We start from the raw sequence: 14,425 nt of genomic DNA, 5'->3' as shown, positions 1-14,425 counted from the left end.
TCTACATCACGAAAAGACGGAAAAAGCTGTGCGTGCGTGCCGTTCATTGATGAAGACTGGACCTGACAATGAAATTTTAGCGGTACGAGGCCATGCCTGGAACTTTTTTATCGATCGGTCTCTAGCCGTCATTCTTCATTATCTGAAACCGTACGTAGTACCTACAGTGCAATGCCAATGGAGTCACAATACCAGAAAATTTAAGTTTCGAGTTTGATGCATTCAACATTTACCTGCAAAAATCTTCTGATAAGCAGTTAATTAATGGGCAACAGCATACACAAGCGTAAGCGTTCCCGCAATAATTTTGGGAGTAATTATTAATATTATTATTGAAAGATATTAGATATATACTACGTAAATTATTATACTGCACAAATGGCTCATAAAAAACGAATTATGTTTCACAAAATATATATGGTATAATCGACTCATAAATTTTATGTTTTGACAAGTAAATCTCGACATCATCAAGATCACGTACAGGACTATGCTCTAGCGATCATAACTTCGATCGTACCAAAATTAAACGGGAAATCAAAAATTAGTTCCATGAAAAATTTTCAAATCATTGAGAAAAGCATCGGCAGAGATTCTTTATCGGGTTCGGATTGTGGTTGATGCAGGCCCCAGACCCGCAACCATTATCACGACAGAAACCATTACACTTGATGGCATCGGCTTGATTTCTGTAATCGCAGTGGCCAATGTGATAGGATCCCCCGTAACAGTCAACGTATCCTTCGACGTAAACATGATTAGCACCTACAAACAAAGCAAAAATATTTTCATATTATTAATTATTTATATATATATTTTCGTTAATAAATATGATAAAACTTGCCCACCTATCGAAAACATGACCACGAATATGAGAGACAACTGCAAAGCTCTGGAGTTTGCCATCCTTAATTTTGTTCTCTATTCAGAATTCTGTGGGTTTAACTTTATACATACACTTAAATAGATGTATTTGGTCATAGTTTAAAATTGGAAAGTGCGACTATTTTATATGATTTCTGAATTGATATATAAAATATTTCATATATGGTAATTTTTACATTTTTAGCAGAAATTTAAGTACATCGGATATTTGAGAAGTGTATAGTTAAATTTATATATGGAACATGAATATGATATGAGTTATTTTAGGAAAACAAATTTCCTCCACAACCTTAGCGAAATGTCGAAGTTTTATTTTTCGTCTGATATTGTTATGTATTAGCCGAATTAAAATACCCAACATATTTAAAAATATATGTGGAATGAGTCATGCTTGCAAGAGTACTGCAGGGAAGAACAGTCGATTTCACATTTTATGTGATCATTAAGGATTGGATTTTCTAATATATATAATGAGATTGGAATTGACATGAATTCTTGCCATCTGATTTCAGAATTAGTTATGTTTTCGTCCCCCACATTTATTTATAATTACTCATTGTGTATATAATATCGAAATCATCTATGATTTCGTGAATTATTTTATGGTCTTTGAAACCGTAGCAATTACTCTTCGCCAAGGTTCGGTAAACTCTTGCGTGTTAATTAAATAATAATCTACAAATCAAGTAAGTCACATAAGTTTATGCGACATATTCATCCAAAAAAAAATGCCCAATTGTTTATGGTATTTTTATTTGGACATTTGATTGCTAATTGTGCTCCACATCTTTCAGCAATAATTTGATTAACCCTGTCGAAGTACCGAATGGTGAAAACAACCCTTTGGGCTTTGGCACTCGACTTAAATTTTATGTGGATTATACCAAAATTAAATGGGAAAATCAAATATTAAATTCATGAAAATATTTTCAACATTGTGGGCCATTCACACAATTCCTAAAGCTGTCAAATTCTACAGCCACCATTCGATGGCCTGCAACATCCCTTTTTCTATTCCAAGATCAATTTTTGTGCAGATGGAGATCAGTAGATTCCCACCCCTTTTAAGTTTTCTTCGAGCCATACCCGCGCGGAGCTTCTGAGTTCTCGTAGCTAGCTTTGTTTCGCCTTATATAGCCAGGTGGCTTCACTTCTCTGTTAATATTTAGTTCTTCATTGTTGCGTATAATTCGAGCTTTGATTTGACTTTTAGTCCTTCTGTATCTGAATCGCAACTCTGCCAATATAATTTTTTTCTGGGATTAGTTTGTGTCTTTGGGATCTCTAGTCTATTGGATGATTTTGAAGGTGATTAATCAAATTTCCTTTATTTTGACAATTGAAGGTTTATTACTAAAATTATTAATGTTGCCAACTAAAACCGATACATAGGATACGGTACGCTCCACATAGAACAAAGCCTAAAAGTTTCAGGTCCATTATTTTTTCCCAAAAGGGTCTCATTCAGAATCTTGACAAAGTGGAATCTTTAATTTCTCTCCAACTATCTAGCTGCATAATTTTTACTGGTTGCTATGCGAAATTTAGTCGTATTGAAATTCGCCATTACCCATTTGACATTAAATTCAAGCCATGTTTCTTTTTTCTTCTTCTTCTTTTCATTGAGTTGCCTACTTTGACAATTTTTTCGTGTTGCTTAATCTCAGTGAAATTCGCACCCCGATAATATATATAGTTGGCAAACTGGATACCGACTAATCTAATTTGGTGAAGAGCGAGAGAACTCGTTCCTCCTTGCCAAGAAGAGAAATCGAATAAATTCATCAAGAGTCCTTGATTATATAATGGAGTCACCACCACCGGCATCGTCAAAGACGGAGGTTCTGGATACGCCACTCCATACAATCGGCTTTGAGCTAGACGAGATTTCAGCTAAAAAGGTTTCAGGCCATCTTCGGATCAACTCAAAATGTTGTCAGGTGGTATTCCTATGCTTTGGTCTTTTTTAAGTCAACAAGGCGTATACTGTATAAATTTGAACGGACTGTTCCTCATTAGTTAAATGTCTTCTCGAAAGTTCCGAAAATGGCACGGCAAGAAGCTAGAGATGGATAATCTAAGATGCTTTTTTTGTTATATATAGTAATAGATATTGATATAGAATAGTCCCTGATTCATATGGCAATTAAGTACATGATTGGTGAACTGAGAATTGCGATTGAGAACTTGGGATGTGGGTGTGCAGCCATTCAAGGTGCTTCATGGAGGGGTGTCTGCTTTGATAGCAGAGTCACTGGCTAGCATGGGAGCTCACGTCGCCTCCGGTCTTCAAAGAGTGGCGGGCCTTCATCTTAGCATCAATCATTTAAAAAGCGCAAACTTAGGCGACTTTGTCATTGCTGAGGCTGCTCCAGTGAATGTTGGTAAAACCATTCAGGTAGAATACCCTTTTTTGTTGGTATTGTGTTTCACCTAAGTCAAGATTTGCTTTCGAGTACCAAGCAGTGTTGGCAAGATCTTGTGCCTTAGATTTCACTGATCAAAGAGGCATGCGGCATGTTAATATGCGGGCGTCTTAGAACAATTTATTATGTAAATAAATGTATATAACTAAGCTATGGAGGTTTTTTTTTTGAGCAGGTATGGGAGGTTAACTTGTGGAAATGTGATCCTTCCAAGACTGAAGTTAAAACATTGATAGCATCATCAAGAGTTACTCTTCTTTGTAATTTACCAGTGCCAGAATCCGCCACAGTTGCTGCCGAAAATCTCAAAAAATACGCTAAATTGTGAGACTGATGTTGCTTATATTTGTCCTGCCAATTATAGAATGTAATTATATCCAGTTATGAAATAACTGAAATCTCGTGAATATTTATTTAGCCAAAGGAGTCAAATATTCAAAGTCTTGATAAATTATAATTTTTTATATAGGCTAGAAAATAACTTTACACCATTTTTTTTAAAAAAAAACAATTAATAAAATATATTTTGCAATGCAACTATACAAAACCCTCTAAAACCTATGGTAATAATAAACGTGTTAAATTAAATTCGTGTGCATGGTAATAGTATCTTTATTACTCTCGTTGATGCATCGAATAGTAATGCTAGCCATTTACACATGCAATTATGAGTCTCACATCGTAAAAAATAATCGTCACCTACTAAAGAGTGAGATTTGGGAGCAAGAAGAAATTTAGCAATATGATATGCAGTCATATTCGTCGAACATCGGACATGGATAACTCCCGTGCTCTCAAGTTCATCCAGTAGTTTCGAAGCTTCAGAAGCTTGAATACCAGTATGGTTCAAATTCTCGCTTACGTAGTCAAAAGAGAATCCGACACAATTTGTATGCGATAACAATGTCGTTCTTTAGCTATCTTCAGACCTTCCTGGATTGCAAGTAGTTCTTCGTCAACCACCGAAAGTGGTTTGGATATACTCTTGCCAAATGCAATAACCCCTGATCTGTTGCTAGCTCCGATAATGCCTCATGTTCCATAGATTTCGCCCTCTTCGTCATAGCATGTGTCCGCATCTAATCTCCGAGTTCCGCGTTCGGGTAACTTCCATTTCTCAAAAGATTTTGGCTTCAGAGTAGGCACTTGTGGAGAATTTATTTTGACGCAAGGTGCTTCTGTATTCTTCCAGATATTCCATATGTCCTGAAACATTGCTAGCTATGTAATACCCTTTTCCCTCATGAATTCTCTCTGTCGTTCCTTCCACGCCGCCTACATCTGCATTATACTCTCTTCGCATTCAGCATTAGAAAATGATTCACGTAACCAACCATATAGCTCCAAAGTCGAAGCGCCATATTTGGTTGTCAGAACATGGTAGAACTTTAATTCGTGGCTTTCCAGAGGTGGGCTATGGCTGGACAGAACAGTAAGGAATGATAGTTGTATCCATTCCATTATCAAAAAACCAATAAAGCCTGTCTTGTTCTTTAGGTGCTTGGGAGTGGGATCCTCTGTATCTCCAAACCGATTAAACAAGATGCTAGAGTCCCAGTCCCATTGTCCATTAGTGATCAACTGTCTGCACTCTTTAATAAGATCTCTGCTATTGTTCTATTATTGTTACAAGTGTGCTAAATATATTTCAAATTTCAAATCCCATTTTTTATTCATTCCAACACAATGTTCGGGTCGAGAGCATTGAATTTATTCTCCGTAATAAAAATCTCCAACATTCGGACTTATATTGAATTAAAATCCCATGCATTTCAACTTTCAAGCATTGAATTTATGTACAGATTATGTTTAAATTTCATGTTTGATTCGATAATAGGCCAATCATCGAGAAAAGATTGGAATAGCATTGCATAGATTAGCTGCGAGAAAGAAATATTTAAAAGATGGTAGAAGAGGAGGAAGAAGCAGAAGAAAGAGTTGCATCGCTGATACGAAAATGCTCCAACATGAGAGTCGTCCGACAAATCCACGCACAAGCTCTCATTCATTTTCACCTTTCATCCAATTCTCTCTCGTTTGCTCTCTCCAAAGTTCTGTGCTTTGCTGCCTACAGGAACATAGACTATGCGAGACGGCTGCTTTCGCAAATACCGTATCCAAGTATATTCGCATATAATACGGTGATGAGAGGGTTTCTTGCGCAAAACCCATGTCAAGAACCCGTGTTCTTGTTCAGAAAATTGGTTCGAGGTAAATTCCCGAAACCAAATACGTTCACCCTGGCTTTTGTGTTGAAGTGCTGTTCGATTTTAATGGCGTTTAAAGAAGGGAGGCAGGTTCATAAGCATGCGATAGCGTCTGGGCTGGGTGGAAATTTGTTTGTTCAGACGTCGTTGCTGAATTTTTACACGAAATGTGAGAAAATGGACTTAGGGAGGAAGGTGTTTGATGAAATTACTGATAGAAATGTTGTGGCGTGGAGCACCATGATTGGCGGGTACTCGAGAGTTGGAATGGTGAATGAGGCATTGGAGTTGTTCAGGGAGATGCAAAGGACTGGTGTGATGCCTGATGAAATGACTGTTGTCAGTGTCATTTCGGCTTGTGCTGTGAGCGGGGCTTTGGATTTGGGGAGATGGCTGCATGCTTTTATTGATAAGAAATCGATAAATAATGATCTCAGAGTAAAAACAGCACTTGTTAATATGTATGCCAAATGTGGGTGTATCGAGAAGGCGAGTGAAGTTTTTGAGACCATTCCTTTTAAGGATGCCAAGGCTTGGAGCACCATGATCATAGGGTTTGCTTTAAATGGCCTTTCAGAAGAAGCCTTGATGATTTTCGCAAGAATGGCAGAAGCTAGGGTGAAGAAATTAACACCTTTTTCTTTATGAACAAATGAATCTTGCGATCTATGTGTAGTGGACAGATGCGTAGGAATGCTAAGTTCAGATCTTTGCTGATGATTACAGCTGTTTGATCCTAGCTAGTCTTCCATATCACGTGCATATTGGAGTCCTTATTTGTGCATATTTCATACTATTTGTTTTTAAGTTTTGTGATTAGGTTCATACTGAACTCTTTCTTTAATGTTTCTTTCAGGTTGAGCCGAACAATGTGACACTTATCGGTGTATTATCAGCTTGTGCCCATGGTGGGCTGATTTCTGAGGGTAAAAAGTTTTGGTCTGGCATGCTTGAGTCTGGGATTGATCCGTCCATGGAGCATTATGGCAGCATGGTCGATTTGTTGTGTCGGACAAACCAGATTGCAGAGGCTTATGAATTTATTGAAAGTATGCCAATTGCTCCAAATCCAGCAATATGGCGAACGGTACTTGTTTGTTGCAAGAACAATAAGATGATGGATTACGTTGAGATTGCATGCAGAGCGGCTTCTTGAATTAGAGCCACTAAATGCAGAGAATTACATATTACTTTCAAGGTTGTATGCATCATGCTCGGATTGGGCAAAAATGAGTGGTGTGAGGAGACAAATGAAGGATAGGGGAATCAAGGCTGTGCCCGGTTGCTCCTCTATCGAAATTGAGGGTCACGTGCATGAATTTGTGATGGGAAAATGGTCCCATCCGGAGGCAAAGGACATAAGAGAAGTTCTATTAAAAGTGTCTGAAAGGGTTTTTGAATTTGGACACCAAACCTGGATTGCAGCTATATTGCAGAATGTAGGGGATGCAGAAAAGCAAGAAGCTCTTTGGGAGCACAGTGAAAGACTGGCTATTGCTTATGGTTTGTTGAAGACTAAAGCGCCTGTAGTGATCAGAATAGTGAAAAACCTTAGGGTCTGTGTGGACTGTCATGAAGTGACAAAGGCTATAAGCAGATTGTATGATAGAGAGATTGTAGTTAGGGACCGTGTTCGGTTCCACAAGTTCGTTGATGGAGCTTGTTCTTGCAGGGATTTTGGTAAACTTTATTGATGATGGGTAGCACACCAGATAAGCCATTTGCGGGGATTTATATGGACTTCTCATGCAGTTGCTTTTCCAACCACTAGACCAAACTGTGGACTGGTTGGATTTTCAGCATCCAAGCGACGAAGAGCGCATGAGTAAGATGCTGGACAATGAGTATAATGAATTTTGTCCTGGTCTGACGTTTTGACATCATGTTCTTTAGTACAACACCAAGCTATGAAATCATAGAGGACTATTTTGAAAAACGGACCGTACATAGAAATTCGGCTTTTTAACTTCAGATTGCACGTTCATCATCATAAAATAGTCCTTGAAATTATATGCATTTGCTCATATGATTAAAACAAAATTATATGCATTTGCCAATTTGCTGTCAAACTTGGACTGTGACTTGAGAGCTGAAAGATTGGGTTGGGCTTCAAGAATCTTGCTTTCTTTCTTCTTCTTCTTTTTTTTTTTTAAAAATCATATGCGTCAATTAGGAATTTATCGAGTATTGGTGATATATTTTAAATTTCTAAATATTTTAAAATTTATTTTAAAATAGTTTATAAATTTAGTCGAATAAATATACAATTATCCAATTTTTCTTCCAAATGTTGGCACCTATATCACAAAGTTGTTTTAGGGCTTCACATATTTGGAAGAGAGTTGTAAAATGATATATTTTAACTCCCTTTTTTTTTTATCTTGGTACAACACTTTAAAGAAAAAAAGATCTGTGTGGTTTCTGTGATGTATATTTGTTCATGCCGAGATCTGGTCTGGTAAGATTCATGGGTCCGAATAAGGTGGATCGATGCTACCTAAGGGGGACTCGTGTATGTGTGGCTAAATTTAGTCATTAATTTTATCATGTGGATAGTGTCCCGATGGAATAAACCGATTGAGATTGTGGATAAAAATTATGTTTGGACCGCATGGTAGTATGGGTAATAGTTTATTTTAAATGTTTTCAACCTTCTAACTAACTGTATGTAAAACTTGAAAAACACTTAAAATAAATTTTTACGAACATCATCATAGTCTATCTAAGACTAGAATCTCAAGTTTGATCCGAGAGATATCTCGAGTTTGATCCGATATCTCGGATTGATACTCAAACATAACAAATCTCCGCCACCAACTCCGGAAAAAAAAAGTTCGGATAGTGACATATTTTATTCATAAAATCGGTTTATTGGACACGATTAGTTTGTATTTCCAATAGTGGAGCCATATATATATATATATATATATATATATATATATATATAACATTTGAAACCATTATATTCAAGCCAATTAAGTGTGAGTGATTTTATCCAGAAAATAATATTTTCGTATTTCATGTGGGAAATGTTGGGTCACGCATAGATGAGTAAGAGTAGTACTGAGATGAGTGATATTTTTATAAGTTGATTTGCGTCAAGATGCTAACATTGTGTCGCTTGATCTGATTGGCTATATGAATCGTAAAAAAATGACGTTAGATCTTAACGGATAATACTTCTTTTTGTTGAAGATATAACCGACGGTAGGAAAATGATAAGCCTGATAAAATCTACAAGATATGAAACATCATCAACAAATAGACACGCACATCCCTAAATTATGGGCCTTAACATCCGACACATTATCACTTATCTTAATGGGTAATAACCTGTTGGGGACATGGCCGACAGAGTCAAGAGCCTAACAGCCTGACCTATTAACATTTATCTTAACGGATAATAATGTCTATGTTGGGGTCATGACATGTTGTAAGAAATAGTAAGACCGATATCTAAGAGATATCAGACAATATCAGTAGATAGACGCGTATTTTCTCGAATTCATGAATCTAACTGTTCAATCCATTAAACATCCAAATAGACGTATAGCTATACGCTGTCACAAATACAAATAAATAAAGTTATTTATTAGCTAACCATTATAATTTTTGACCAAGAGAAATCTAAGCTGGATTCGAGTTTTAATCAAATCTAACTTGTTTACAGCCTGACTGAAGGTAAAACGAAATTTCAATGAAAATTATTTAGCACATATATATTTTCCAAATAGAATTTTAATGTATTAATTAATTTTAAAATCCATGGTATATATTCAACTAATGTTATACACATTATTCTAATCTAATAATTTAAAAGAGAAATAAATTTTAGTAACGGAAAACTAAGAAAAATAATGCCAATATTTCCGATGATATTTTTTCGAATATTAATATTGTTATTATTCTCATATATTAATTTATTTTGGGACCCTAATAAATAAAAAGTGAATATAACCAAGCACAGTTCCCATTCCAACTTCCCCGAATTTCATTGGCGCAACTCTTAATTTTTCTTTTGGATTTTGATCCATTGTTTAACCTAATTTGACTTCTGCCTGAAGTCCGCTGCTCTGATAGGCGGAACCCAAACCTCATTTCATTCCAGTTTAGTCTCCGAGTCCTGAGAAATCTGACGCTGTCAAAGTGGTCACCGGTTTCCCCGGTTGCTTCCATCTTTCTTCCGTTTATTTTCTTCGAGTCCTTTCACCTGCCCCACCGGTCGCACCGAGAAGAAATAAAAACGAAAATGTAAAGAGGTGAGAGAGGTCGAAATGCGTTCGAGAGGATGTCAACAAGAAACATAGCAGTAGGAAATGGCGAAGGAAACAGCGGCTGGAGGGGGATGACTTTTTTCTTGTTGTCACAGCTTTCTCATGTTTTTCCAATTTACTCCATCTCTGTAGATCTGCGGATATATAAATTGAAACTCCACCTTCACGGTGATGGGAATGGGTTTAAATATTCAAGATTGAAACTTTTGCTGCTGATGATGGCGGCTCATTTTATTCTTGCTCGTTTGATTGTTAACTGGTGAGAAATACCGATTTTTAATCCTATTACTCGAGTATTACTCGAGTATATTTGTAGACATCTGCAAGCTTTTTGTTATGGTTGTATATAGGTTTTACGAGTAAGTGGTTGTATTGATACTTGATAGGTGTATACTGAATGGCTGTCTTTTTGCTGTGTGCGTGTGTGTTGGGCTGGAGGGGGTTCGTGGTCATTTAAGGGAAAGAAACGGAAATCTTTGTTTTGGTGGTTTTTCCTGCTGAATTTTTCTTTGCTAATTTTTGGTGTCTGTTATAAATTTTAGTGTTTCAAATTAGTCTTTGCAATTTTTCAGCTGTTAGAAAAAACTCCAATAAAAAATGTTATTACTATTTCTTTTTGATGTTGTCACTTTCTTTCATTCATGTATGACGACTCTCATTAATCTTTTGGGGAATAAAATTGAAGGGAGGCGTATGTTTTAATTATCTTTTTTTTTACCTTTTTCTGTTGTGCTGATTATCGTAACTTTAACACATACATCACGCTACTAATAATGGAGAAAAATATTCCACACGAGAAAAAATTAATTTGATATTGACGGATCTTAGCAATTTTACTGAAAGATGAGAGCTTTTTACAACACTTAGTCTCATTCTGATTATTCCTCAATCCTCATACATCATCATAAATGTAACTTTTCTTTTTATAGGTATACAACACGTCTTTTATGTTGCGCACCATGCATGCCTTTCCTTTTTCTAGGTCATAGTTTTTTTTGGAAATTTATCGACATTTTCAGCTACTAATCCTCTTTTGTATGTCTTGATCAATTATTGTCATCTACTTGTTACATATTCACCTGTTTTTAAGCTTTCCTTCATTACAATGATGTCAGATGTTTTTGTTTTGTTTCTTACAACCAGTCGGATTCACGTGATGAAAGCATGTGCAAATTGTACCATTATATAGAGGCCGGAAGTGATCAAGATAGCAGAGCTGTAATCATGAGTGTTAATCTTTCGATCGGTTTTAATCTTTCGACCATTCAAACCGACGACTCTTTTGCTAATTTGCTTGAGCTTGCTGCCAATAATGACGTAGAAGGATTTGAAAGGGTTGTTGAGTGTGAACCATCTAGTATTGATGAGGTTGGACTGTGGTATGGACGACGAAAAGACTCCAACCAAATGGTTCTGCATCATAGAACTCCCTTAATGGTGGCTGCCACTTATGGCAGCATTGATGTTCTGAAAGTGATTCTCTCTTCACCTGAAGTCGATGTCAATCGATGTTGTGGTGTTGATAAGGATACTGCTCTACATTGTGCTGCATCTGGTGGGTCTATGAATGCAGTTAACATTGTTAAACTACTCTTGGCGGCAGGTGCGAATCCCAATCTAATAAATGCTAATGGTAAATTCCCTCTCGATATTACTGTTGTTTCTCCTAAGTGTCCAGACAATAAATTTTCCCTTCAAATGTTACTGGCTGTTGATGCTTCATTTGATGAGGGTGATTTGGGACTGTCAGATTTGGGACTGTCAAGAGGCACTTCTAACTCGAGTTCTCCGCCACTGTCAGTCTCTCCTGGAAATGGATCTCCATGTTCTCCAGATATGATACCGGCTGAACTGAATTTCAATGATGTATATGTGTCATCTGTTCCAGAGAAGAAAGAATACCCTTTTGATCCATCTTTACCTGACATCAAGAACATCATCTATTCAACGGATGAGTTTAGAATGTTTTCATTTAAGGTCCGACCCTGTTCTCGTGCCTACTCCCATGACTGGACTGAATGCCCATTTGTTCACCCCGGTGAAAATGCCCGGAGGAGGGATCCGAGGAAGTTTCACTATAGCTGTGTGATGTGCCCAGATTTTCGTAAAGGGGCTTGTCGAAGAGGGGACTTGTGTGAATATGCTCATGGGGTTTTTGAGTGCTGGCTTCACCCTGCTCAATATAGGACTCGGCTTTGCAAAGATGGTACGAGTTGCAATAGAAGAGTTTGTTTCTTTGCCCACACCCAAGTTGAACTTCGACCTTTATATGCCTCCACTGGTTCTGCTGTACCATCTCCTCGCTCAATAACCTCTGCTTCTAATGCATTCGATTTTGCTGCGGCAATGAACTTTTTACCTGGTTCACCATCTTCACACCCTGTGATGTCTCCTTCTCCATTCTCTCCGCCCTTGTCTCCATCAACCAATGGCATTACAAGTACGGGTTGGCCACCGCAACAAAATGTTCCGGCCTTGCTTTTGCCAGGAAGCAACCTCCAGTCCAGTCGATTGCGCTCATCGTTAAATGCTAGAGATGTCACTCCGGAAAACTCGAGTTTATTTGCAGATATTGATGTACATCAGAGGCAGCTCTTGGACGAGCTATCCATTCAATCACAACCAAGTGCCAATACCAATCTGTTGAATCTTTCTACTCGTTCAAAGACTCTAACTCCATCGAATCTGGAGGACATTTTTTCTGCAGAGAGCTCTTCTCCAAGATATTCTGATCAAGCCTTGGCTTCAGCTGTTTTCTCTCCTACACACAAGTCTGCCATTTTTCACCAATTCCAGCAGCAGCAACAAAGCATGCTATCTCCAATCAAGACAAATTTTTCACCTAGAAATATCGATCACTCTATACTCCAGTCCCCTTTTGGGGTTCCATCTCCGGGGAGAATGTCGCCCCGCAATGTGGATCCTATCTCTCCGATGAATTCCCGAGCATCAATGCTAGCTCAGCTTGAGAAGCAACATCAACAGTTTAGGAGTCTGAGTTCACGAGATCTTGGATCCGAGGCCGCAGCTGCAGTTTCCTCTCTGGACGACTCTTGGGGGTCACCTAATGGTGTACCAGGATGGGCTGTCACAGCCATTGAATTGGGTAGACTCAAGAGATCATCATCATTTGAGACCCTCAACAATGGGGAGGAGCCGGATTTATCATGGGTTCATTCACTTGTCAAAGAATCTCCGCAGGATAAGCAAGATAAATCTACATCCCGAATTGTGAATGTTGCAGGTTCTGCTTCATCCTCTGGCGAGCATGCAAATTTTAGTGCCAAAACCGAGCAAGTCGACCAGTCTGTTCTAGGTGCATGGCTTGAACAAATGCAGCTTGATCAGTTAATGGCGCAGTAAACAAGAACACTTTGCATATGTGTTTTTGTCAATCGAGCATGATATTATTTTCATCTGGTCGCCAGCTTGTAAAATTCATGGATTTTATTGGCTGTGAGCTAGAAGAAGCAGAAGTTTATGAATCTTTGAAGAAACACAAGTTTTAACCGTTTCGATTCATTTCTTGAGGTTGATATTTCCATGCATGGGAACACTGAGATGGTTGGAATATGCAGGGTCCCCCTTATATGATGAATATATATATTTTCTGGGTGCTACGGACCTTGCCCCTTGTTATTTCAGCAAGAACCATACTTCGTCAATTTTACATAACTATTTGAGTCTCTTTGGAGACCCACTAAGAATCACACCATCAGATCGTGGCCAATCTTGTCCGATGGATGCATAATATACTCATAGGAACTGGAGTATAATTGGAGAACATACTTGATGAGACTCCAATGTATTTATGAATATAACTGTTGTTCCATTTTCAGCCTCCTGAGCTCTCAAATTTTCATTCTTTAATGCTTGATTCTTGATCGCTAATGGCCAAGTAATTTTCTGCTGTTTTTATTCTGGCTCTACAAGATTTCTTGAATTAGTTTTGATATGGTGGATGAATTATCTTTTGCTATTTTATTAGGTGCGAGCATATAATTGCTAATTGGTCCTATTATGTTATTTTCTTATAACGTCTCCATTCACTCCATGTTTCTCCCATGCAAGAACTATTTTCATCTGTATTTGACACTTGAAAAATTGTAGAAATAAGGGCAAGGGATTTTAGATTCAGGATTTTGCCAGCTACATTTATTTGATCAAATTTGAAATCCACTGCGCATTTCATGTTTCCTCTGTTGATGATTTTGAATTCAAAATATGTGTATAAAGATGAATAAACTCGTTGATTATTTGAAATCCTCTGAAGTTTTTACCGAAATAAATTCAAATTAATAATTTTAAAAACATACCCTTCCAACAGATCACTAAAAATATATGGATTACAATTAATTTGATTAAAAAATCTCATCATGGATTCCATCCACCCAATCAAATGTTTAAATTTTATTTTTATGAGACACAATAAATTATATGGAAAAAAAATCAATATAGTTTTTAATCTTTATATAATCTCTAAATTGCTAAGCACAAAAATTTTTGCATACACGTATCACATGCCAATATTCTAGTCTTTCTCGTTTCTTCGTAAACATGTGTTCTCAAGACACGACGAAAACAGGATAATACAGTATTGGGATATTTATTTTCTCCAAAAAAATTGGTACTT

General features: G+C 37.2%; 3 protein-coding genes across 4 annotated transcripts; all 3 read left to right on the top strand.

Moving 5' to 3' along the window:
• Window positions 1–1,829: 1,829 nt before the first annotated feature.
• On the top strand, window positions 1,830–3,762 carry LOC140832228 (1,4-dihydroxy-2-naphthoyl-CoA thioesterase 1). Of its 2 annotated transcripts, XM_073196127.1 has the most exons (4): window positions 1,830–2,026; window positions 2,553–2,825; window positions 3,092–3,283; window positions 3,487–3,762. In XM_073196127.1, exons 2-4 carry the CDS (start codon window positions 2,691–2,693, stop codon window positions 3,637–3,639), a joined length of 480 nt encoding a protein of 159 aa, XP_073052228.1. In that variant the 5' UTR covers window positions 1,830–2,026; window positions 2,553–2,690; the 3' UTR covers window positions 3,640–3,762. The 2 variants fall into 2 exon arrangements, with proteins under 2 accessions (XP_073052228.1, XP_073052226.1); XM_073196125.1 differs by having other exon boundaries at window positions 1,830–2,825.
• A 336-nt stretch (window positions 3,763–4,098) lies between these two features.
• On the top strand, window positions 4,099–7,353 carry LOC140832227 (pentatricopeptide repeat-containing protein At1g59720, chloroplastic/mitochondrial-like). Its single transcript, XM_073196124.1, is given in 3 exon segments — window positions 4,099–6,136; window positions 6,375–6,656; window positions 6,658–7,353. Coding segments are annotated over 3 exon segments (1,758 nt in total). The 5' UTR covers window positions 4,099–5,215; the 3' UTR covers window positions 7,213–7,353.
• A 2,399-nt stretch (window positions 7,354–9,752) lies between these two features.
• Window positions 9,753–13,776, top strand: LOC140832226 (zinc finger CCCH domain-containing protein 30-like). The gene is made up of 2 exons (XM_073196123.1): window positions 9,753–10,051; window positions 10,936–13,776. The coding sequence occupies exon 2, from the start codon at window positions 10,957–10,959 to the stop codon at window positions 13,153–13,155; it is 2,199 nt and encodes a 732-aa protein (XP_073052224.1). The 5' UTR covers window positions 9,753–10,051; window positions 10,936–10,956; the 3' UTR covers window positions 13,156–13,776.
• The last annotated feature ends 649 nt before the right edge of the window (window positions 13,777–14,425 follow it).

The sequence above is a fragment of the Primulina eburnea genome, chromosome 5, assembly GCF_022965805.1.
Source record: "Primulina eburnea isolate SZY01 chromosome 5, ASM2296580v1, whole genome shotgun sequence".
Lineage (NCBI taxonomy): Eukaryota > Viridiplantae > Streptophyta > Magnoliopsida > Lamiales > Gesneriaceae > Primulina > Primulina eburnea.
This window is presented reverse-complemented; position numbering and strand designations above follow the sequence as displayed.